General features: G+C 41.8%; 1 protein-coding gene across 1 annotated transcript; it reads right to left on the bottom strand.

The window, feature by feature from the left end:
* Positions 1 to 3,696: 3,696 nt before the first annotated feature.
* On the bottom strand, positions 3,697 to 24,547 carry SLC35F2 (solute carrier family 35 member F2). Its single transcript, XM_053936334.1, has 8 exons — positions 23,934 to 24,547; positions 18,179 to 18,354; positions 17,533 to 17,660; positions 12,279 to 12,438; positions 10,523 to 10,679; positions 9,687 to 9,739; positions 8,808 to 8,962; positions 3,697 to 5,058 (listed from the first exon to the last, which is right to left on the bottom strand). The coding sequence occupies exons 1-8, from the start codon at positions 24,071 to 24,073 to the stop codon at positions 4,840 to 4,842; spliced, it is 1,188 nt and encodes a 395-aa protein (XP_053792309.1). The 5' UTR covers positions 24,074 to 24,547; the 3' UTR covers positions 3,697 to 4,839.
* Positions 24,548 to 24,641: the final 94 nt, after the last annotated feature.

A 24,641-nucleotide genomic window follows, 5' to 3' on the forward strand; every position in this document is an offset into this window, starting at 1 on the left:
AAGCAGGCAGCCATACTCTTGTGCAGCCTTTTTCTGCTACATTTATCCCATTTCAAATCACCCCCTTGGTCATGCATTTACTGAATTACATAGTTGTGCTGGGGAAGCTGCGTTTTTGCCTGTATGATTGCTGTTTCTAATTCAAATAATTAGAAACAGTGTCAAGAGATGGTGCTGAAGAGCAGCAACAATGCCCTGGACTGCTGTAAGATCAAAAATATTCCAGAGAACTGCAACCACTGTCACTAGCTGCTGATTACATAAACTTCCAGTGATGGGTACTTCTGGAGCTATTGCACTGTTTCCAGGCATCAGTACATAATAAACTTTGGTATTTCTATGAAAACATTGTAACATCTCAAATAAACATCAACATTTCATTTTGTACACTAATAATATATCTCTCTAATTTTTTTAAGCCATCTTCTTGAATGCCTTCTTTGGAAGCTGTCTGTAATGCTGTCTCAGTTCATGTTGTCCGCTCCTTCAGAGTACTCTGAAGACTGTGATACTATGATTTATGGGGATGAAACACACATTTCATCTGTAGTGCCAGTGATCTTTCTGCCTTGCTGCACAAGCTCTGCTCCTGGTACTGACACGGGGAGACAGGCTGGAGATGAGTTGGTGAAACAAAGTCTATTTTGAATAGGGTGATATCATGGGCCTCAGTTCAGTGATACAGACCCCAGGCCATACATCCAAGATGAAAATTTCACAACTGTTCCCAGCTGGCACCTTAACAATACATCAGTCTTGAAGAGCATGGAAACCTGCTTTTGGAGGCTATTTACTCTCAGAGAGCTCTGAGAACTGTAACTTTCTTCACGCTTTATATATCCAAGAGCCAGTTCATGAAAATAAAATCAATCCTCCTACTTCCAGAAAGGATGAATTCAATATTGCTTTGATATTTTAATCAAGATTTTAAATAAATGCTGCAACATTACTAAAACCCATACCTTTTTCTGATTTTGGCTGGGATAGAGTTAATTTTCTTCCTAGTAGCTGGTACAGTGCTGTGTTTTTTACTTGTGAGCAATCAGATGCAATATGTTGACCCGTGTTGTACAAGAAATCAGATTTTTCCTTCTGGCTCTTTTCTGTAAAATTTATAACTTTCAGTCTTGAATGCTCTTATACAAGAGAAAAATTAAATTGTATCAGGAGAGGAGTGAAGGATGCAAATTTTAGATACCACTGCACACAAAACCTTGTTGAAGCAGCCACAGACTTCCCATAGCTGCTAAGAAAATCTCTGTGCCTCTTTCATCTCTCACATTAGTTGTAAAAGTCCAGTTTCTATAACCCCTTACTGCAGATACCAATGTCCATAAGAAAGGGACATCACACTTGACTGGGATCTCTAGGTTTGGCTTGACTCCACTCAAAACAAGCAAACTCAATAAATAAATATTGGCATCTCCAAGGGAGGGCTGAATTTCTCCTTCCAAGGACTGCAAAGAGAGAGCTCCAGAGGGTGAGGCTCCAATACCTTGGATGCCGTTTGTCTGATGAATATATATTTTAGGTGTAGCCTCAAGTTAAACATTAAATCTGCAACATCACAACTCATTGGATTCTCATCAGGTATAACACTGGAATTGCCAGGAGGCTGTATTTTGGTGAAAGATCAAACCAGTCGCAGGATCTTTCACTCTGCATTTTCTGGAATCTCTGTCTGTTTGCTCAAAATTGCTCATGATTGATCACAGAGCATGTGCAGTTTCTGTCAAACCTCCTAAATTGATTGAAATAGATTGGTCTAAGACAAGCATATATATAATATAATGAAATATCCCACAATAAATAGTGGGAATGAATGGTGCTGTCAAGAACTGATGTGCTTGTTCCAGACATCACATTGTACAGAACTGAGTATGTGCAACCTAGAAAAGGTCAAAAAACTTAAAATAGCTGATGTCCACAAGCCCATCCTCTCCTTCAAGCTCTAGAGATGTTAGGACTCTAGAGATGTTAGGACACTAATTTCTTACTTCCCAACATACCGTGACATTTTGATGCCAGATAACTTCTGCTGTTTTGTAACCAAGCCTTGGAGGAAGGCTGGATGTCACACATTTTTGTTTGGACTCTTGTGTTTAATGCAAGTGACAGATAGATTTATTTTTTTTTTTCTCCAGCTTATTCCAATATTCCAGAAAGATTTATGTTAAAGAGTCGCCCAGGCACCTTGTCTCAGAGGTACCACTGGATCTGGCATATGGGATTCGTTAACCGACCATTTGCTTCCCCACAAACAATACATGTGTCACTTGTGCTCTGAAGCAATGCATCTTTCTTCAGCAGTCTGCAAGCATTTCCTTCTGATTCACGGGACAGACAGCAAAGATGACTGATATATCTGGCCCCCTCCCACACAAAGCAGGTTCAAGGGACCAGCACCCCGTGCTGAGAACTCTTTAAGGTCAGGCTTCAAGTACCTCATGTGCCCAGAGCTTGGACCACACCATGGTGCTGGTTTGTGATGCAGAACGTTTCTGCAAGGCAACTTTGCCTCCTCTCCACCCAGACAGCCATTCCACGAGGATGCAGTAGAAATTTAAGGTGATGAAAGGCAAGACACAAGGTGTGCATGACCACCAGTATGTGGCTGGCCACCGTCCCAGGCTGCTGGAGTAGGTGCCTGCATCCAGCAGGATCACAAGATAGATGGGAGCCATCATGAGGATGGCAAGAGCACAGAATCATTGACAGAAGGATCAATCTTGTCCTCACTGAGAGCTTGAAAGACCTTCTTGGGGGCATTAATGCACGTGAATCTGAGCTACCGCACAATATTCCAGGAAATCTTTTGCATGGCATAAAATCACAGCATAAGAAATTAAATCACAGCCTGTATCTGTGAAAGAGAGTTTTAAAGTTTTCAACTCAGAATGTGTCAAATCACTAAGGAGTCCCAGTGTCCGTGCTGGGGAATCTAAGCTGCTCCACACTGCTCCCCTCTCCTTGCAGCTCAGCAGAAGCCCTGTCTGGCCCAATTTGCTTGAATCAGATTCCAACCTCTTATAACAGTCAGATTTTAAAAGCCTTGGAAGAAAAAATCCAGGCTGTGGGTTTTAAAACATCCAGCCCATGTTTTACACAATTTTGGTTTCAGTGGTCTATATGCTGAGAAAATGAGCTACTGACGGAGCACTCACACCACACTACAAGATGGTCCTGTGTTTTGAAGACCAGCCAAAGCCTGAGCCAATACACAGTCCCACGCAATTTCAGACAAAATCTACATTATGTTACACTGATCTGTGTTCTGATGTTACTACCACATATTTTTAGAAAATAAAATAAATACCGTTCCCCCTCAAAAGGAGCATTCTACATGGGAGAAGACCCAAATGCTTTCCATAAAATATAAGCACCTGTTCACACTTCTGTGCATGAACGACACAGCGAAAAAGCAGCAATTGTTGCTGTAGTATCTGTTGAACCTTTGTTTTACTTTTGTAAATAACAATCAGGTAAGATTTTTCCTGGAAGATTTTGCTTGAATAAACTACACCAGAAGCACAAATCCAGACTGTGTCATTTGATCACCAGTATCTTCAGAAAGCGTCGTATTTCGTTCTAGAGCAAAGTTTAGCCAGTAAAAGATTTAGTTGAGAAAAATAATGAAAACAATTTTCAGAAGTAAAGAAATCCTAGCTTAAAAAATAAGCAAACCAAGACCAAGTATCCAGCTGCTGAATACTTTATTCTCTTTTTACTTCATACACCTGAGCTCTTAAGGCTTGTACAAAACATAAAATAAAATAAAACCCCAGTATGGGGTTTTAAAACTGATCTTAAAACTTCAGCCTTGTATTTTTTCATCATTTATTCTAAGTATAAAGAGGGGTATGAAAATTGCCAGTCTATCTACTGAAAGCACCTAACCTTTTGGATATTATGTCATTAGTGTTGCCATGAGAGTTGGCTTAAATGATTCAAGTTTTTGAAGAAATGCCAATTTTATTACAACTCTTTCGGCAGAAACATGTCCCATTTCAGGGAGAAATTCACTGAGAAGTGAGCATCCGTTCAAATCTTTTTGCTTTCTCATCCAGAAAAAACCCCCACTTTCAGTTCTACTGAAGAGAGGAAGAGCCTGACTTTGCCTCCCCACAGCTAATAGGAATGCACCAAAGAAAAGGCCACAGAAACAGGAGGAATTATAAAAACACATATTCAAACTTTCCATACTAGCAAAATTCAAATAAAAATACACATTGTAGCTCCAGTGGCGACAGGGAGTACATCAATATGAAGAGATGAACATTTGGGTGGAATGTAGGCAGCAAATCCTTCCGCAGAGGAATGAAGTCCACTGGCATGTAGAAGGTGTGTGAATGTACTGTGGCTTACAGAAGCAGGTCCTGTGAGAAGCTAAGCAGATTTTGCAAGATGCTGTCTGAGGGCATCCAGCACCGAGGGGTGGAACCCATGAAGCCCTCAGACAGCATCGTGCAGATTTAGGTCCCTAATGCAATATAAAACAAATTTGCCCCCCATTAAGTGACCTGGGAGCTTGCTTTGGCTTAGTTTTTTTTTTTTTCCCTAAGAATTTGTTGTTAATTAAGCACTTAAAAATAACAGTCTCTCATTTTCCAGAGACTCCACATAAATACTAATCTGTCTTCATCTAAAGGCCAGATTTTCTGCAAGGGCAAATCAATACAGTTTCACTGATTGGGGATCTGGCCTTAAAAGTCTATCAAGTGCATTAAACCCAGCACAGTATGACATGTGCCTTGGCAGTAGGACAGTTCTCTGGATTAATATTTGAGGGAAATTTGGCAATTAAAAAAAAAGGCTCAGTTTTGAAGTGCTGCCATTTCTTTAATTGGTGCTGACCAGCACAGTTTCTCCTCTGGTGAACTGCACAGTTACAGCCGGGGTTTCACCGTCGTTCTCCTCCAGCTTTAGTGCCGCGTTGTCCAGGCCGGTGCTGCTGGGCTGCGGCAGGGCCGTGGGTTCTGCTGTCCGAGTAGGAGTGGAGCAGTACAGGGTGAAGCCCACCATGATGATAACAAAGGACACAATGTAAAGACCTGAAAACTGGCAGAGGAGAGAAAGAGATGCGTTCAGTCTCACCTGATGCAAGAACATGCCAACGCTGCCTTGTGCCAAGAATGTGAAAGCTACCCTTCCTTGTAAAAATTATTTTAATGAGGATTATCACCATGAGCTGGACGCAGGTCTGAAAACCAAAATTCAACAGCTCTATTTACTTAAAGACTTGGGCCACTGTCTGATTTTCTCTGCACCTCACTCCCAAGACTGTTGGAGAGGGAGTTTCCTCAGGTCTGCATACAAGAGTCTTAACAGAGAGAACAAATGGGTGTAAACACAGTCATACTGAATGAAAGTTGTTTACTCACATAAATACTGAAACGCTCTACCCCTAAGAGAATTTTGATCCAGCACATGCAAGTATTTCAGGTTCTGGCAAGAGATGAATCTCTGTGCTATTGCAAGTCACCAGAGCAGCTAGTTCTCTGCACAGATCTCTTAACCATCTGCAGGGCTAGATGAGTGTTATTGGTGGATCAAAACCAGTTTGCTCTCTACACCCAACAGGTCCTTAAGGGGACAGAGGCTGGGGCTCCTTTTACAAGATTTGCATTTGCAAGCTGTGAAGAGTGGTGAGAGCTAAAGAGTACAAATTGCAGAGGTATATCAGGCACTCTATTTTTCACTTGCCTGTTAAAATTCCAGTAATTGTCAAGATTCAGCCACCTTGACAGAAAGACAAATACTACATAACACCAGATTCAATAACACCAAGTGTTGAAGATATCCACATACAGGAACAATTTTCAGCAGGTTTATTAAAATCCTCCATACTCCCTTTGTCAAACCACACTGATTAAATACTAGGAGGAAGGACCAGCATATCCTGCACACCTCTGTCAATATCCTCTAACCCCCTTAGCTTCCTCAGACATGCTTGAAAAGTATGTTCTAGTTTATCAGGACAAAATGAATGGCAGGACTTAAGACGGTGGACTCTCCTCCAAAAAAGACTAAGGCATCTACAATTTAGGCACTGCAATTCCTAGCTGGCAGTCACTTGGCTTGGAAACTCTTGGATGGCAACACACAAAAGTAAAAGCAGACTGAAACACAGTGGCCTTGTGTTAAGTGCCTTTTCATCTCACCTTGTTGGCTGTTTGCCTGGAGGAGCTTGGACTCAAGCGCTTGCCCCACACAGGAGGAAGCATCAAGCTCTGAACTATCCCAACAGAAGCAGCAGGATCACCCATGGTCACACCTCCCACTGACCTGCTCCCAGCAAATGGGCAGAGCCTGGGGCTGTATCCAACCACCTGCACAAATTCTCCAGCCTAATGCCCTGAGTGAGCACTTGCCTGGACAGTCACAGGAACTGCAGACCCCTCTTGCAGCACAGTGCACACAAGGCTGGAAGAGTCTCTGATCCTGATGAGTCAGTTCCTCCAGGAGTGGATACAGTCACCAAGGTAGGGTGCCAAAGCTGTCGCAGTGTAGCTGTGACTCAAGGCCTGTGTGTATCTTTGCATTTATTGACACAGGTGAGCATTACCCATGCTGCTCTATCAGACCTACACTCTTTTTCCTTTTGAGGAGAACTTAGTGTTTTTTTCCTGGGTTTTTTCTTCCTTTTTTTTTTATTTCAAATATTGCAACAACTTTATTGCTTCAGACGCTGATTTCAGTCATACTTTGTGCAGCTGATATCCTCATTGCCACTGCTGAGCTTAGAGAGTACTTTAAATGTTACTGGAGGACTGTATCTCCATCTAGTGTCTGTGCAGTATACTGCCTTCTACAGCAGTTTATACAACTAATGCATGAGAAGATATTTCTCAATATCTCTTGAGGGATTACAGGTATCTATATAATGAGTTCATTAGGAAGCACAGAAAGGATTCATTATGGAGTAATAGGAAAAAAAAAAAAGAGTTCAAAACAGGCATGAAAAATTCACTTTTCACTTGAAACAGACATGGCTGGGGCCAAAAAGTTAAGCGCATTAGCAAAACACTGTGCACAAATCAAAACTTTATCAATTCCTGGGCCTGGTCTCTGCTGCAGCCACTGACTGTGGTCCTTCTGTTTGTCTGTTTCAGAGCAGGCTCAGACCATGGCAATTCAGAGCTCTCCATGACTCTCTTCAGCCAAGCCTCCAGCAACTTGTTGTGAAATATCATCTGATAATGGGGGATACACAGCAATTCCCTGTATTTTTTGCTTGTAGATTCCTGTATTCAGAGTGCTTTTTATTCCAGCAAACATCCTACTTGGTTTTTTGCCCCATAGGTTAAGAAACTATATGGTTAACTTGGCAATAAGATTTTCTACTGCTAAGAGTCATGTCAAAATCAGGCTCTCTCAGTTCATGGTTATCTCAGATGAGATAATAACTTATCTGAGATCCTCTGATTACTAAAGATGTGGCATTATTGCTCTCCTTTTTGTTACTTCTTTGTTTTTAACCCCAGATACGAGTTCCTATTTCAATAAATATCTGAAGTTCTCTCAACACAATCCCAAAGTCTTTGCCTGTTCATTTTTCCTTTGGTACCAGAATACTTCAGTGTTAGAAATTATGAGATAGCCTGTTCCCAGGAAAACCTCTTCCCAAAATAAGCTAAAACCCCAAAAAAAAAAAAAAATATATCCCTTCCAAACCTCTTCTTCCTCTTCACTATTATGAATGTAAATTTATAATCGCTTATTGAGTTAAGCTACCTGGGTGCCAAAATCCACATTTGGAAGTGACTCAGAAAGGATTTAATTGTTAGACTTTAAGTATGGTTTGCTTCCTGCATTCATTTTTAATGGATGCTTTGTAGTTTGGAGCAAAGTCTGGAACCCAAAACAGGGAGGAAAGCTGAGCTAAGAGACTCTTGAAAAAGAAAATCTAGCTGCTGTCAGACCCTACCATTACCAGACTCTGCACTGCCTTCATTTTCAGAAAAAAAATCTGACCTAAAAGCTTCTGGCTGAAGAGAAAGCAACCACATGGAATAATACTGATCGAGTTCCTAAGCAAAGTTCACAAGCTTCTCACTCTCACAAGCCCTTCCAGTCACCGAGTGGCTGACTCAATTACTCCAATTACTTTAATGAACTAGGTTCTCACAAGTGATTCTGGATGGAAAGTGGAAGGTGGAATAAAATCCTTTCAACACTGTCATTTAGCTTGACCAGACACTGCCAAAAATATTTTAGAGCACAATAAAAGTAACTGCCTTTTGAAGAGTGTACAAAATAATACATTTATCAGTATTTTTTCAGATCCTTTAGTCTCTTGTTAGCAGCAGCCCTGAGAGAGCTTGATTCCCATCTCAAAATGTTGGTAATGAACAGATTAAACTTCTGAAAGAAAATATTATTTTCTGAAAATCAAACTGGTCTTCTTTCAGACACCAAACACCTTTCACGACAGGGAGATTCAAACCCTCTCCTTCGACACTTGGAGTAATGAACCAGATCTAACATACAGTTCCACAAAGGGCTTTCAGTGAGAACCTGAACATTATTGGAACACCTTGGGAAATTATTTACTATATCTTAACATTAACTTATTCCTTCAAGTGTGAAATGGTTTGAAAATGGCTCTCTGGCTAAGGCAAGGCTCTGTCATTAACTAACATGACTCCTCCTGACTGACACCTGCCAACAATGAATCATAAAAGCTGCAGAAATGTTCAGGTGCAAACGACTGTCCTGGGGCTTTTAAGAACATTATACTTTATTTATAATTCTGGAGTAGAAATATAACTGAAAGAATGTGAAAGTGAAGGAATGAATGTACTCACCTTGTGCAAAAACAGGAAAAGCCCAAGGAAGAAACTGTAGAGATCTGAAGTCAGAATCGCCAGGTTGACAGAGGTTGCGCTGGTAACTTTAATCACAACTGGCATGAAGCTGTACAGCCCAAACATGCACAGGGCAAAGGCTGTGAACAGTAGTGCTGCAAAACAAGGTGACATGTTACTCCTCAGGCACAGAACTATGATTTTATAGAGCACTGATATTCTTCAGATGCCTTGAAACTACGCATTTTTATCTCCTAAAATATATGGGAACGTACATGTAAAAGAAGCATGAAGATTACCTTGTATTGCAAGAATTACTGTATCTATATAGGAAAGTACAGAAAGTATATATACATATGTATATATACAATATATATATATGTATGTATGTATGTATATATGTATATATACAAGAAAGTTCTCATTCATTCCTACATAACATAAGAGTTGCCTGAAGAAATTTAGAGCCACACTTCTTTATAACATTTAGTTCTGTTCAGGTCAAAATGTGTCAATTTTTCCTGTACTTCATTTAGGAAGGACAACAGAAGAATGTTCTTGTGATGTTTCAACAACAAACATGTCAGTAATTAAACAACAAACACTCACAGTAATTAAACAGGTTTCATTTTTTACTTATTTCAATTTATTTTGAAAAATTATTTCAAGTTATATATAAAATCCAAAACCTGTTTTAATGTTCAGTGCTGCAGACCCTCTCTCTTTGCAGAGCTGCAAAGTTTGAAGAAAATAAACTTGTGAAATATAGTATTAATGCTGCTTGTTATTCAGAGAAAGAAAAGTCCCACCATTCAAAGTCTAAATGATAACAATTTTCCAGTGTTCTGTAACATGCACATTATTTTGTCATACACATACCAATTTTCCAGTTCCACTGAATTTTCATTATCTCCTTATGTTCCACAATGGCTCTAGAGTTAGAGAAAAGATATAATATAGTAAAAAAGAAAAAAAATCATACTAAAATAGAGAATTTAATTACCAAATAGATAAGAAACTTTTGATCTATACGCAATTCATTTTTTGTTTCAAATTTTACTGAATGACACTAGCTCAAACATCTAACAAGCATGAAAAAAGACATAAAAATTAAAGTGCCTGAAAGTCAACAGCACTGTTATTTAATTCTTATGCCTTCTTCACATGCATTTTAATCCTTCAGCAATTCAGTTTTATTTGAGATACCATTTGAGGAAATTATTAACTATAATGATGAGAAATGAGGACTGTATAATTCATTAGACAGACATAAATACATCTGGGCTGTTACTCAAATATGGTTATTTGTAAGAGTAGACATGGTTTCATTTCAAATTTGAGTTCATTATGGAAGATCTCGTGCTAACAATTATCTCCTAATCTTTTCCACTGAGAAAATTCTTTAAGAAATATATTCCTATGAATAGTCCTCAGCATAGTGAGTGTCCTCACAAACCTCAACAAAATAAAAAATACAGCCAAGTATCCTGTGTGTTCAACTGCAAGAGTTCAGCTTTAGTACTGCTGCAATAAGAGTAGTGCAAATAAAAAGGATATAAAAGAGATGCTGATCAGCAGCAAAAATCAATTCAAGTGGAAGGACTCCGATAGAGGCCACAAACAGATGTAACAAAGAATTTAATAACATCAGGGTACAAAAGCAATCATCTGTAGTGTATTCTTAATTAGTTTTAAAATAAATATTAGATCCTTACAGCTGTAGACCGCTGATAATAGTCCCAAACAAGCCCACCATTCCTAGAAACTCCACTCTGCTCAGATTTTTCACAATGTATTCCTCACTCACATTAGAAATGGCATACAAAGAAGCAGCAAGAAGAACTAAGACATCTCCAATCACCACGTCACTACCTGTACAGAAATATTAATCCACAATAAGGGTAATGCTGCAAATACTTTTTAACTTTCCTTAAAAAAGCAAGCAAATTTATCTTGAACATCTCTATCTTCCTAGCTCATTCCAGAGGAAGGAAACCCTTCTTGTATGCGCAGAGGAGTGTCTGAGCACAGACTCTGCTGCCCGTTCACCTCACCCTGCACAGTGTGGAGTAAGCTAAACCCAGCATTTACATCTCATCCCAGCCAAGACCCTGCTGTATTATCTGGTCCAATCCTACTTCTGCTGACCCCAGGCACTGTAGGGAATTGAGCAAATTCCCAGTTAGAGATGGTCTCTGCATTTTGAGAATATCGTCCCCACTTCTGCAGTAAGGCCTGATTCAAAGCTTGCTAAAATCAGCCTATTGATTTTGGAGGGACCTGGACTCAGCTTCAGGTTTTATGCCATGTCCTAAGTGGGCACTGCAGATGGGTGGTACTGTGTGTCCTGCTGCAATGTATTTATACTGCAAACGGGACTCCCTGTGCTACAATCACTCATCATTAAATGGCTCTGCGCATCATCTAAGTAGCAAGAGGATCACTGCTGTTTAAATCCTTCGATTGGTTTAAAATTTCCTTCCCTAAGCAATCACTAAGAAAGTATGTCTAAAATATGAGGGTAAGCAGCAGTAAGGATGCCCAAGTCAGCAAATAAAGCACAACTTCTTAATGTCTCAGGGAAATATTCTTCTCCTTCCAAGATACTTGTACCACATAGCAGTAAAGCTAAACTTCAGTTTGTTTTACGTCTTACCTACAGTAAAGCCCCAAAATAACAGCATGCAGTCTTATCTCTATGCTGCCTCATGAAGGCAATGCCCTGAAATTTACCTTCTCTTATAGCCTCTGGCTCTGAAAATTCAAAATTCTTATTCAAAATACGATCGCTATGATATGGGTTGATTTATGTATCTGTCATAGAGAAGACAAGACCTGTCCTTATCTGCACCCAGCTGGCTCCTGGCCCCAGCCTCCTCCACAGAGGTCCCTGGAATCCTGGCATCCTACCCCATCTCCTCTTGCACTCCTGTGCTAAGCCCCCGCTTTCCAGGCTGTGACCTTGGGGACACGTGGACCATTTCTGCTGGGTCTGCCAAACAGAACTCTGAGAAGTCAGCTGCTGTGAGCAACTTTTCATGTGTTACTGGTACCCAGAGAAAATTGCAAATCAGAGAAGTCTGGCTGCCAGCAGGTTGATACTGTATAAAAAAGACAAGGTTTGCAGGCAGAGACAGCTTCCTCTGTTAAACCATCTCACATGACAGTCAAAGGGAACAAACTTTCAGGAATGAGACTTTTCATCACACCGTCTAATGAACAGCAGCAAAATTTAAACTTAACACAAGTGGGTTTTTTTTTAAGGTGGTAGAAATATCCAAACATACAAGCAAAGAAATTCCACAGCTCCCCATAAAATCAACATCTCCTCTTCCTGGACAAGAAATAAAAATAGCAACATGTTGTCTTTTAAAACAGAACTGTATCTGCTACTATTTCTGCTTTACAAGTTCCTGTCCACAGCAGGAACCATCTCTCTGCTCTTCCCCCCCACAATAAAGAACTCCTTACCTTCACCTTCCTGCCTCCCTGACAAAATGTCTGCACCCACCATTGTTCCCACACCCAGCAAACAGATGGCAACAGCAACAAAATGTATCAGCCTGTATCTTGCTCGGAGAATGAACCATGACAAAGCCATCAGCATGGGAATCCCAAAACAGTCCAGGAGCTGTGTGTACAGAAAAACTGAGTTAGAAACACACCCCAAATCTGGACTGCAACATCCTGGAAGCAAATGCACAGGATCTTACTTCCAATCATCAGATGTTAAGGAAACCTGCAAAGCAGCCCCAGTAGTTTTGTTTAAGAGAGGGGTGAGACCCACATTTCACCATTAAAAACATTTTGCAAGTGAAGGAGGAGCTGGAACAGGGCTCCACTTTCCCTTGGTAGAAAGTGCTGATTTAGAAAGTCTTCTAATGATGGATCTAATCAACCTTTGCAGCTTTACAAATCAATGCTAGGATGTTGCTCTGAAACAGCATTGCTCCCCAGGACTCCATGTACACAAAGCAAAAATATGGAACTATTGATGATACAAGTAATCTGATTTTACATTGACATGACTGTGACAAGGACCTGACCCTGCAGCTTTGGGTTTGATGCTTTGACTTATCTTTTCTTTCTTTATTTTTTCTGTAAAAGTTTATATGTATTTTTGCTTTGCTGTTAGACCCACCCATAGATCTTCACAGAACTGCTTTGGATTGGAAGAGACCTTAAAGTTCATCTAGTTCCAACCCTCCTGCCATAGGCAGGGATACCTTCCACTCAACCACTCCAATCTGGCCTTGGACACTTTCAAGAATCTTCTACCTGTTCTCCTTTAGGACAGGAAGCAGCAAGAGTTAGCTGTGTACTTAATACAGAAGAACATACACTGCAGCATAAGACCGGCATATTGTTCTAAAATAATCAAATACCATTGAGACCACTGTGCTAATCATAATTGCTTTAATATTTAATTCAACAAAAAAGATTTTGTTTCTGAATTTGTCAAAGGAAAGAAAAGGTGTACTTTCTGACCTGTGTCAGTAGAGTGCCACAGAACTACATAAGGGAACAGCTTACAGCAGAACATACAGTCAACTTCCCAAAGATTCCTCAGGAATTACTCTCAAATGTCAGCCCTTAAAATTTGGCCTCTTAAAACCCCAACAAAATATGTTCGGATCAGTAGGACTGGGATATAATCTCTGCAATTAAGACAAGAGCCCTCCGTTCTTAATGTTTATTTCCAGACTCTGCCTGCCTCAGTGCACCACTGCAGTCAACTTCTGTGCTGTAGCATTTCCCCAAGAGCTTCAACCAAACTTGTTAACATTTTGATGATGTCTGGTTCTACTTGTTCATAATTATACATAGTAAAGTCTTAGAAGCATAGTGCTAAGAGCAGCTATTAAAGATTAAATCTTAACAGTGCCTCTAATCCTTCCATCTACTTGTCTTTGCTCCTTGGATTGCCTCCAGCTTGTCCAGTTTGTAAAGTCTATGAAGTATAAAAGTATTTCTTCAGGCTGTATTGAGACATTACAACTACCTGAGTCTCATTATGTTGTACCAAATATTTCAATACAACTTTATACCATGGAAAATATCACACTGTGATCTTCTATCTTTTCAGAGGTCTTGTTCTCTATCTTACGTTTAGTCTAGACTCGAGAAAACCTCTAACATTTCCTTCAAATTGGACTGTTTTGACTAGTATCAAACAACAAGAAATACTACAAGCATTAGAAAGGAAACATTTTACCCCTCTGGTGGTATATCTACCACTAGAGGGGCAAAAATAGACATCCCTCTTCTACTAATAAGTAAGCTTTCACTTCCCATTAACTGAGATGTTAGTGTGTAGCCTTCCAACCTCCAAACAGTTTTTCAACCCAAACCAGAAGAGTAGAAACCCTTTAAAAAAATCTTAACTAGGCTATAAGGGAGTAGTGCATAATGAGCCAGAAGTTCTTTCAGTAATGCCAGATGGGGAATTGCTGCATCCAGACCAAGAACACCCTGGAGAACCATACCACCATGGTTAGAGGACTTGCAGCTAGGACTCAGAGGCATCAAATGATGAAGAACACACTCTGGTAATCTGTTCCAGGAGACAATTACCTTCAATTACAGACAGATGAAATCAGATTTCCAGCTACTGGATCGTACCTTCCCTTCATCTAGTACATTACAGAGCTCTTCTGTACAGGATTAAGATCAAAGAGGTGCAAGGCGGATGTAATATCACAATGGATTGTGTCAATGGAACCAATTAAAAAATAAATTCTGTTTATTGAGGTTTTACAACATTTACAGCAGTACTGTCTTACTGACTACTATTTCCAGTAGAGCCTCTTCAAATTCTCATGTTATTCAATTCTAGCCCGTATTTTTAACAAGGAGTGGGGAAGAAACCAGATAACCTAGTAATTTGATTTACAAATGCTTTGACTCAAGCCATGCTTTGGCCACAATGTTTATAAGAGGTTTTAAAAGTAGGGTAAATTATTGAAAGACATTTTAATATAATGGTTAATAAATTATCATAGACAGTTGGAGGTCATTGGTTTGCTTATAATTGCCAGCTTCAGACAGCTTTGTAAACAAGAATGCTCAACTGCTCATTCTATTCATTCCCTACAAGGCTCCCTAAGGGCAGCCTCCAGCTGAGCCCCAGGGCCTCATCCTATACTTTCTTCTATTGAGGCTAGCACTCTTCCATCAGCTGACAATCTGTCAATAGTTGCCTGAAAAACATTTCTATCTGAATTATCTACAGAGCGAATGCTAAATGTGCCCAGTAACATGTTAAAAACATCAAACCACAGCTATATTGCTTGTCTTTTGATATAAATCACGTAATTGTTATCACAGAATATCCTGAGTTGGAGGGACCTATCAGGATCTTTAAGTCCAACTCCTTGCCATGCACAGGACACCGCAAGAGTCACACCATGTGCCTGTTGTCCAAATGCTTCCTGAACTCTGTCAGGTTTGGTGCTGTGACCACTTCCCTGAGGAGTCTGTTCCAGGGCCCAACCACCCTCTGGGTGAAGAACCTTCTCCTGATATCCAACCTGAACCTCTCCCAACTCAGCTTCGTGCCATAATAAGTGGTCAAACTGCAGCACAGTCAAGTCCTGCCACAAAAAAGGACACTGGCAGCAAGGAGTATCCTGGTACTGCCTCAGCCACAGCCAAACAGTTCAGTTGTGGACCAAAGTCTTCAGTATTTACCAAGAAATGAGAGCTGCCATCCCACTGTTATCATCCTAAAAATCTCCATACTCCTCCTGCAAAATGCTGGTATTTGATAACTAAAGGGAAACCAGTTCTGCCTCTGTGTGTGTGTGTGTGAGAAAATACATGGAAGTTCCTTGCTGAGCTGAAAAAAAACTTATCTTTGAAGCTACATTTCATAGTGGTGAGCTGAAGCTCCAGCCAGACAGCATTTTAACAATGATTACATTGCATTTGGGAAAGTGCCATAAACCCCTTTGATGTTTTTATGGTCTCTGGGCATCCACTTACAGCCAGTACTGCAGACAGGCCATCAGGCTGGGTGCTCTGAACCACAGGTACTGATGTAGCTGCAAAATCGCTTGCCAAAACCAAAAAGCCTTGCACTAGAGCATATCACAGGCTTTTGTTGTGGGTTTTTTTTTCCTGTATCTCATTTCTGACAATGGAGAGAAACTGATGACTTCAGAGAATGTGCAAGAAACCTCAGGGCAACAGGCAGCTGCAAAAAAAATCGCAATTACTGAACTGATCAGTCGCAAGGTTACCAAAAGGGAAAAAGGCTCAGAAAATGCTTGAGGTTTTTTGATAGGACAATCTATTATATATATTCTTTCTTAATTTCTATGAAAGAAATAATGGAAATAGCTTTACTACTTCTGAGAACTTGGATCCAAGTCCTGGCTTCTTCAGCTGTAAACTGTAAGGTCAAACAGTGTCTCACTTACCAGCTTAACTTGATCTTGAGAGTGAAACAAGTCACTCTTAAAACTTTGATTTCTTAGGCATTATTTGTAAGGAGATTAAAGACCTAATGAGTCATAACACATAAGTATGAAGTGGAAATGTGACAAAACAACCCAAGAGACACAACCGGTCTTCAGTAGTGCAATGAAAATCTACTGCAATTCTCTAAAGGGAGCCCAGACTGCAGGAGTTTATTGCTTTATAGGGAATTCTCTTAAATATTAACCCCTATTACTTTGACTCTGTAAAACACTGACTCCTTTCCAACTAACAGCCAAGTCTTCATGTTACTGGTTTTTTTTATTCAGGTAAGTGGGGCCATGACCCCAGCCACAGATCCCCACCACTGGTAACAGCAGGCATGAATTGGCACAATATGCACACACTCCCTACTTGCTCCTGCACCATCCTCTCCCTTGTTCCCACAGCAGCTGTGAAGTCACACAGTGAGTTAACTTGGGTCTGACACAGCTCACTAACAGTACAGCCAAAGGCAGGGTTTACTCCCACTTTGCTCAGTGTTCTGAGTTAGTTTGTTCAAGGAAACTGGCCCTGCAAGCTTAGAAGACTGCAGTTGGAGGCAGGAGGAAAGCACTGACTCTTCCAGCAGCTTTTGTCTGCATAGTGTGACAAAGAAACCCCAGCTTTAGCCCTTCTGTCTATAGAACTTTTTGGGAACACAAGATTTATCCTAGTGCAGCAATGCAGCATCAAGCACTGGTGTTGCAGAGGATGTCTACTATTACTTTATTTATGCTGACCTTCCTTCCACCTCTTCCAGACAGGGCCCTGAACTGCCACATGCAAAAGCCACAAGCCTGGTACTTCACTGCATGGACAGCAACACCAGCTGACACTCAGTGTGTCCTCACAGGTGGGGTTACATCTCACAGCGCCTCCCACAGCTTCTAGGACTAGGCAAAAGATCCACCTCACTGTCATCAAGAACCTGCACTGAGTGACTGTTATCTGGTCATAAATTTTTATTTTGTGTCAGGAGAAAAATATGAGTGGCTGTCAGCAAACTCTTAGAAGTGCTTTTATCAAAATAATTAGGGTTCAACTCAGGAGCTGGCACAGGGTAATACCAGCCAATCTTCTCTGCTTCCTGGAAAGGTTATTCATGATAAAGGATGCTCTTCCCTGTACTGCAATGAGAAAATAGATACTGGAAAGTTCTTTTCAGGCTTAAATAGCTTCCATGTCTGTCCTATGAATCTCATTTTAGAAACCAGTCCAAAACTGTAATAAAAGCAACAGTTCAAAAAGAGAGATCAGTCCTTACCTGCACACTTGTGAGGGTTGTATATTGGTAGGCTTTTACAATCGTGTAATTGGCTTCAACATCAGCCAGTGCCACAATCATATACTTCCACCACCTCTGTTTCAAAATCTGCCAAAGACTGTCACTGCCTGTTCAGAAGAAAGCAGCAATCAATATGTGCTTCTTTCCAACCAAATGTTGCACGGGAATGTTGCTTTTTAGAAACATAAGTAATACCAAGATTGACTTTGCTTGCCCCTGCTTAAGGTACAATAACAGGAAACACAGCCTGGGAGGAGACAATGCAAACAGTGAAAAGCACAGAAATTCTCCCACATAAAGCAAAACACAGCAAGACTAGAATTGTCTAAAGAGTAAATTAATAAGAATAGGAGGAATACTAAATAGCCTCTGGTAACAAAGCATGTTAAAGCCTATATTTCCCAATATATGACTTCAAACCAAAGAGCACAAAACTCTAAACAGACATGACATTATATCAAATTAAATGCACATTTAACCTGTGAAATTAATTTCCATGTGTTGCTATAAAGCAGGAACTTTAAAAACTAGTATGAGTATTGAGGTCTTTATTTTCAAATTCTGAAATGAAAACATAGAAAAAAAAAAAGATGAACAAGAATCTCCCATGCCGTATTTCACATACCAGTCCTAAATACCAGCATTGTTGTATAAACTAGAAGCAGCAAAAAATAGTTGATGAAACTTTGCAACATTGGAGTATTCACTCGGTATTTGTCTGCCAGGTACTGACTAGTAACAGCTGTCCCACAGATGAACAAGGAGAGCATCTGGCCCAGAATTATAGTTTTCCAAATATGCCTGTGAACATAAAAGACAAAACACAGTAAGCTTAGAATTAAACATTCAAGTCTCTAAAAAAATATTTTCTAGTTTAACAGGAAAAATGACATTTTTTTAGGCTGGCACTTTATATTTTTTCTACTCCCTACAATGTTGTCCTGTTACCTACAGGTAAGCAGGGTTTTGTGTACACAGAAGGTCTAGTCTGACCTCAGGATAGCCACATGAGAAGTGAGGCCAGCTCAAACCATCAGCCACGGAGACTGCAGTTACTTGCAAGGATCTTCAAACAGGTCACCTGGGCAGGCTCTTCCCAATAGCAGGTCTTATTCTTATTAGGCAAGTTTTGAGTTAAATCCTTTGTCCTCCACTGAATTCCATCCTGAGTTTTATTGAGCTGAGACCTCAGATGAGCAGTACTAAAGGAACACATAAGTATTAATGATAAAACCAAGTAACAGCTCAGTTTGGAAGGCTCTTGAAAGACCATCTGGTCCAACCTTTCATGGGAAAGGGAGACTCAAGGAGACTATTTAGCACCCTGTCCAGTTGCATCTTGCAAACCTCCAGGGATGGGGACTCTACAACATCCCTCCAGAGGTTGTTCCAGTGATTGCTTGTTCTCACCATAAAATAAATCTTTCTTATAGTAAGAATTATTGTAATTAATACTTATTGTGAATTTTTTTCAGTTCTATTACATCATGTTCTGCTGCAACTGAGGATGGAGTCAAGAATGCATTTTGGGTAGAGATCACATTTGCATTTACAGCTCTTCTTAAGTCCCACCCACAGCCAGAAGGGACAAAAAAGAAAAAAAAAAGCTCATGCTCTTTTAGTAGCATTTCTTCACCTAATGTAAGATGAACTAGTCCAGATGCTCCTAGACAAACAGGGGCATGTAACTCTATGTATTTTTTTTGGCTTGCTCTTTCTCCTGCCAGTGGAGCTATGCAGATTTGTACCACCCCAGTCTCTGCACATGCACAATATACAGTGACAGGAGCTCAGCCCTGTGCTGTCTGTACAGGTCTGCTAAGCAGGGGAAGAAAGGACCTCATTAGGATTCCACATCTACCCTGTGCCCACATCTCTCCACGCTGATGTCTGGCTTGACACCCATGTGTCAGGCACAACACCTGAGAGTAACACTGGCTGTTTTCCCAAGGTGGGAGACCCCAATGCAGTAAGTACCAGCTCACCCTGCTGTGCTGTGCTGTGCAATCCAGCTGCCAGGCAATGAGAAGGGTGTATTTGACAGTGCTAAACCCAACTACAATCATGCAATCAATCCTTCCTTTTGGAAGGGAGACATCTTCCTTGCACAGACTCTAATGCACCTGCATGAATCCTAACTCAGCCTAACACCAAGCTCTTCTGACTTCGAAAATGTTGCTGGGCACTTTTTTCTCTCCAAGCCCATTCTGATAAGACAGCAAATCTCTACAAAGTCCAGCCACACCGTACTTCCAAGAGATTTGAATCCCATGCTTTACTACAGCTTGCCTTGCCAATCCCAATCCCAGGAATGGTGCACATTCACACTCCTAAGTATTATATATCATGTGACAATCTTGTAAGGTACTATCCAGTCTCAAATGAGTAACTCTTACTGGCGTGTGAAAGGAAAACATTCTCATTTCTAAGGAGACTTCTAAATCTGTTGGGGGGGTGGTGGGTGGTTTTCATTAAAAATAGCAGGAGAAAAAATTGAAGCGACCTCACTTCTTTTATATTTTAAATTATTTATTTTTCATTTCTTTATATTCTGGTCAATGATCTGATTGTGCTATTTAGTGAACAACTCAGACACATTCTGGCTAATTATTCTGGCTGATGCAGAAATACCTTTTTATGGTCACGTAAAGAATTTAATCAGTTGCTATTAGAACAAATGTGATGTAGGTTAGCTAAAATTTCAAGTAGGCATGGATGAGGATTCCAGCTTGCCCTTTGCCAGCCCTGCAAACTCTGGCTTCTTTGCAACAGGTAAAATGACAGAAGACCCACTGAAATTCAAAGGAAGATACACTGTGGTGAAAAAACATACAAGAACATGATTTAAGGCATTTAAAAAACCACACATATACTTTTTATTATTTAAATAAAGCTTCTTGCCCCAAACTAGCAGAAAAAAATTTTCTTCTTCACCATCAGCACTCAAGGAATACAGCAAGCCTTTAGCAGTTTATTGGACCAAATTCACCCTGCACTTGGACTAGCTGGGAGGAGAGTGTGGAGGTAGGGGTCAGACATGAATAGAAGCATGACTGGGCAAAACTGCTGCAGTTTTACTGGAGCAAAGCTTGTGTGCTGCACAAAATGAACTGCACTCGTCAATATGCTACCAGGAGAGGTCAAAGCTGCCTTGGCTGGCAGAAGCCCTGATCTAGATACAAACTCCTCTTCACCCACTTGCTGGCTGTTGCCACAGAGAAGGGCAGAAGCACAGGCAATACCACCCCACAAGTTTGTTTAAGGAGGCTCATTTAACATGGACTTCTGTGTGGTAAGGCTTTAAACATTTTTGTCTAGGATATGAGTTGCAAGGGGAAACTTTGCTCCTCCTGAGCTACACCACCTTCTCTATAGCAAAGGCCTGGACTCTACATGCAGCTTTCTGGCAAACTGGATAGCAACCATGTTACAATGAAAGGGAAAAATGGGGAAAACCTGCTGCCATTCAAATTTGTTAACAATTGAGCTCCAACCATCATTTACTGAAAACAAATCAGACCCATCTGCCCTCTTGCAGTGGAGTAACTCCACTAAGGTGATCCTCAGCTTTTCTAATAACCAAATTTCCCCAGTTCAAAGTACCTAAGGAATTATCTCCTTGCATTTCTGCATTTGGGAACAGAGGCAGGCCCAGAACCTCCAGAACTGTTTGCTTTGTGGTTACTGCCCTAGCAATCATTGCTATTTAGTTAATATGTCTTGGCAGTACTACAGAGTTTACTTCTACCGTAACAAAGGTGTCTGACAAAGCAAGCAGGCTTCATCACACCTCATGCCCTTCTCTATTTTTTTGTCTATTTTAATTCAAGGAATTTCTTTCTCTCCTGAACAGATTCAAAATGTTAACATCAAAAAACACACAGAAATACTTAGTCCACCAACAGTGGAAAACTACCCTCAAAAAATGTCTTCTGTGAATCCCAAAATGCTCTGTAACTGGCAGCTTTCTCAGCTGTGTGTAAGATAACAGCCTCTTGCCCTGACTGCTTCCTAATGCCAGGTGGAAGCCTCAGCAGGAAGCAACAATGGTTTCCCCTCACACCATTTGCCAAAGCATGAAAAATAATTTCTTCAAATTGAGACGACATCACCATGCTCCTGGCATGATGCACTGAGCTCATAGCTTATCTTAAAAAATATATTTGATCTTCTGTAAAACTTGAGAGCAAACTTTAAATCCCACAGTTTGCATTTTGCATGACAATTTCTTCTGAGAAAAATGCTTTAAAGACACAAGTTTCCATTCATTCTGGGATTGATATGAGTATCGATGACAGTGACTTTCTTATTAATAATTGATCAGATTTTGAAATATATTAATTATTAACTTTTCCATGCCAGAACTTAATCCTCTCAGCATTTTTTTTAATGCAGTGGAAAAGACATTCACTTTGGTGTCTCAGATGATGCAAGGTAAGTGATCTGAAACGGCCTTTCTTTTCAACAATTTTACTGGCAATTAGTTTAGTAAATCCTGTAATTTTAATGTGAATTTTTAACTCATAATAAATACAGCTACTCAAATATTCATTTCATTTATGCCACCAATTTAATACTGACATGGCAAAGCCTGGCAACACTGTTCATGTATAGAGTGCACTTGTGCTTAGCTTTATCTACTGAACCCTTCCTAAACAGGGGAGGAAGTGACCTTTTAATTTCAATGATCTCACTTTTTCATGCTAGTGGTTAAGGGAAAATGCAGGTTCAGACTGAACCCGTATTGCAACATAATTAGTAATTAACTAAGAACAGAATATATTTTTAACAACTAACATCATGAGAAGTTAGTTTTTCCATGTCCTGCTTTAAAACTGACATCATTTAATTTGCAAAAGGTAAAAAACAGAAAAGCACCAGAAATATATTTTCTAATGGTTCTACTCAAAAAAAAAAGGCAGAAAAAAAAAAAAAACACAACAAAGTGGGGGGGTAGGGGGCAAGCCTAGTCTCCCCCTAGTTTATTACATACAGCTTAGCCTAGTTTATTACATACAACTATTAAACCTTCCTATGACTCAGAAAGGCCTCAAACAAAACTGAAGTGGCTTAGCCTGCTGTCACCTAGAGGAAAAAAAAAAAAGAAAAACTATCAACTCAGTATCTCAGACAACACTTCTTAAAATTCAGTCAAAGGCACTGATTTTCTTTCAAATACCTTCCATAGACTCACTTAGTGTAGCCTTTGGCAAAACTAACAGCACAGGGGAGGTTACTGAACACTCAACAAGTTTCTGTCTCGCCTTTAGTGTCTCTCCTCACAGGCACAAGGAGTGAAAAGAGAAAAACTTATAACCAAAAAAGAAGATGAGACTTTGTCCACTGGAATAAGGCTCTGCTTGTCCAGCATACACCACCACATAGTCCAGCAGCCAGGCTACAGTTTATAAGCAAGAGGCTGGCAGGAAAGCCAGCACATCCTTGGCTGACAAATCCTACATAATAACTATTAGTGACCAAACTTATAGCTCAAAAAAAGCCTTTTAAACAGGGACTGTTTTTTTCTCTTAGAGGGAAAGTGAAGCTGTAAGTGGATGGCCTAGAAGTCTGAGGATGTAGTCCTGCTCTCGTGGAAGGTAGCGCTTCTGAAGTACCAGCTTGTTTGCACAGCTTGGCAGATATTTTTCCACAAGTTTTCCATGCTTAACTAGTGCTCATATTTCACCTGAACGAGTCTCTATCCTAAACTGATTCACGGAAGGAGGAAATGGGGATACTGGTCTTTCTGGACTCCATACCTCGTTTCAGTTATTTTATTCTATTACCTTCGCTATCCCCCATGACCTGTCCTTCATAATGATGCTGATCGAGGACTACAAAACAGATAAAGTGCAGGGAAAAGAAGGGAAAACAGAAGAACAAAAAAGACAAATGCATGCGTTTATGTGTGAGAGCGGAGTCCTACTTCAACAGAGTCAAAACGTCACTCGCTAATTCCACGCTCAGCCGAGGCGACCCTGAGCGCTCCCGCCCAACAGCACCCGCAGGCTGCAGCTCGGCGGCGCTCCCGGAGCAGCCCGGGCATCAAGAGCGCCCGCTCCCGGGGCAGCGGCCAGAGCTCCCCCGGGCTCCCCCAGGCCGGGCCAGCCGAAGGCTCCGGGCTCTGCTCAGCCCCGCGCACCCCGGGCCGTAACTCCGGGCCCGCACCGCGGCGGCCGCTCCGGCCCAGACTCCCCGCGGCTGCTCCCGGCGGCGCAGAGCGGCCTCCGCATCCCGACCGCGCTGCCCGCCGAAGCGCCGGGAGCAGCGCGGACGTTTCCCCTCTCCTCCCTTCCTTCCCCCGCTCCGGCGGGCGGCCCGGAAGCCGGCGGGCGGGGAGGCCGGCACCGCGCGGCTCCACGTGGAGGCCGGGGACTCACCAGGTGCAGAGCTTGGCCCTGAGCAGCGCCAGCAGCCGGCGCGGAGAGGAGGCGGTGGCCCCGAGCGATGGCTCGGCCCCAGCAGCAGCAGCAGCAGCCGCGGGCGGCGGTGCCCCGACAGCAGCGGCCGCCTCCTCCATGGCGCGGCTGCCCCGGCACCGCGCCCGCCGGCAGCGGGCAGGGAGCGATGGAGGGCGGGCGCTGCGAAGGCGGCACCCGGCGGAAGGAAGGGATGATCAGCAGCACCGGGACAGCGGCACACTGTTTCGCGGAGAACGGCCGAGCCCGGCTTTGTGCCCGCCGAGGGGCCGCCCCCGGGAGGGGCACGGCTCGTGCTGGGGCGTGGGGTCGGAGCTCTCCTGATGTTGCTTCTGCTGGGCGCGCTCCGGCCCTCCAGTTTCCTCCAACCGCTGGGTGCAGGTGGGGGGCTTTAGCAGCGCCAACGCCACGTTGGTGTTCCCGCTCTCCCGCGGGGCTCCCCGGCAGCAGCCCAGCCTGGTGCCCCGGTGCGGGTCCCTGCAGGGCTACTTTGCCCCCAGCCCCTGCGCAGGCATCGAGCCCCAGGGCACGTGGGAGCCTGGCAGCAGCTGGTTGATGTGCAGGCAGTTCAGGCGCATCTGCCAGTTAGAGGAGTAACAGTTACTGTATATCCTTCAAGTTCAACTTCTCGCAGCTTTCTCCGTAGCCTCGAGTCTTCTAACGTTTCAA

This window comes from Vidua chalybeata, chromosome 2 (assembly GCF_026979565.1).
Source record: "Vidua chalybeata isolate OUT-0048 chromosome 2, bVidCha1 merged haplotype, whole genome shotgun sequence".
Taxonomy (NCBI): Eukaryota; Metazoa; Chordata; class Aves; order Passeriformes; family Viduidae; genus Vidua; species Vidua chalybeata.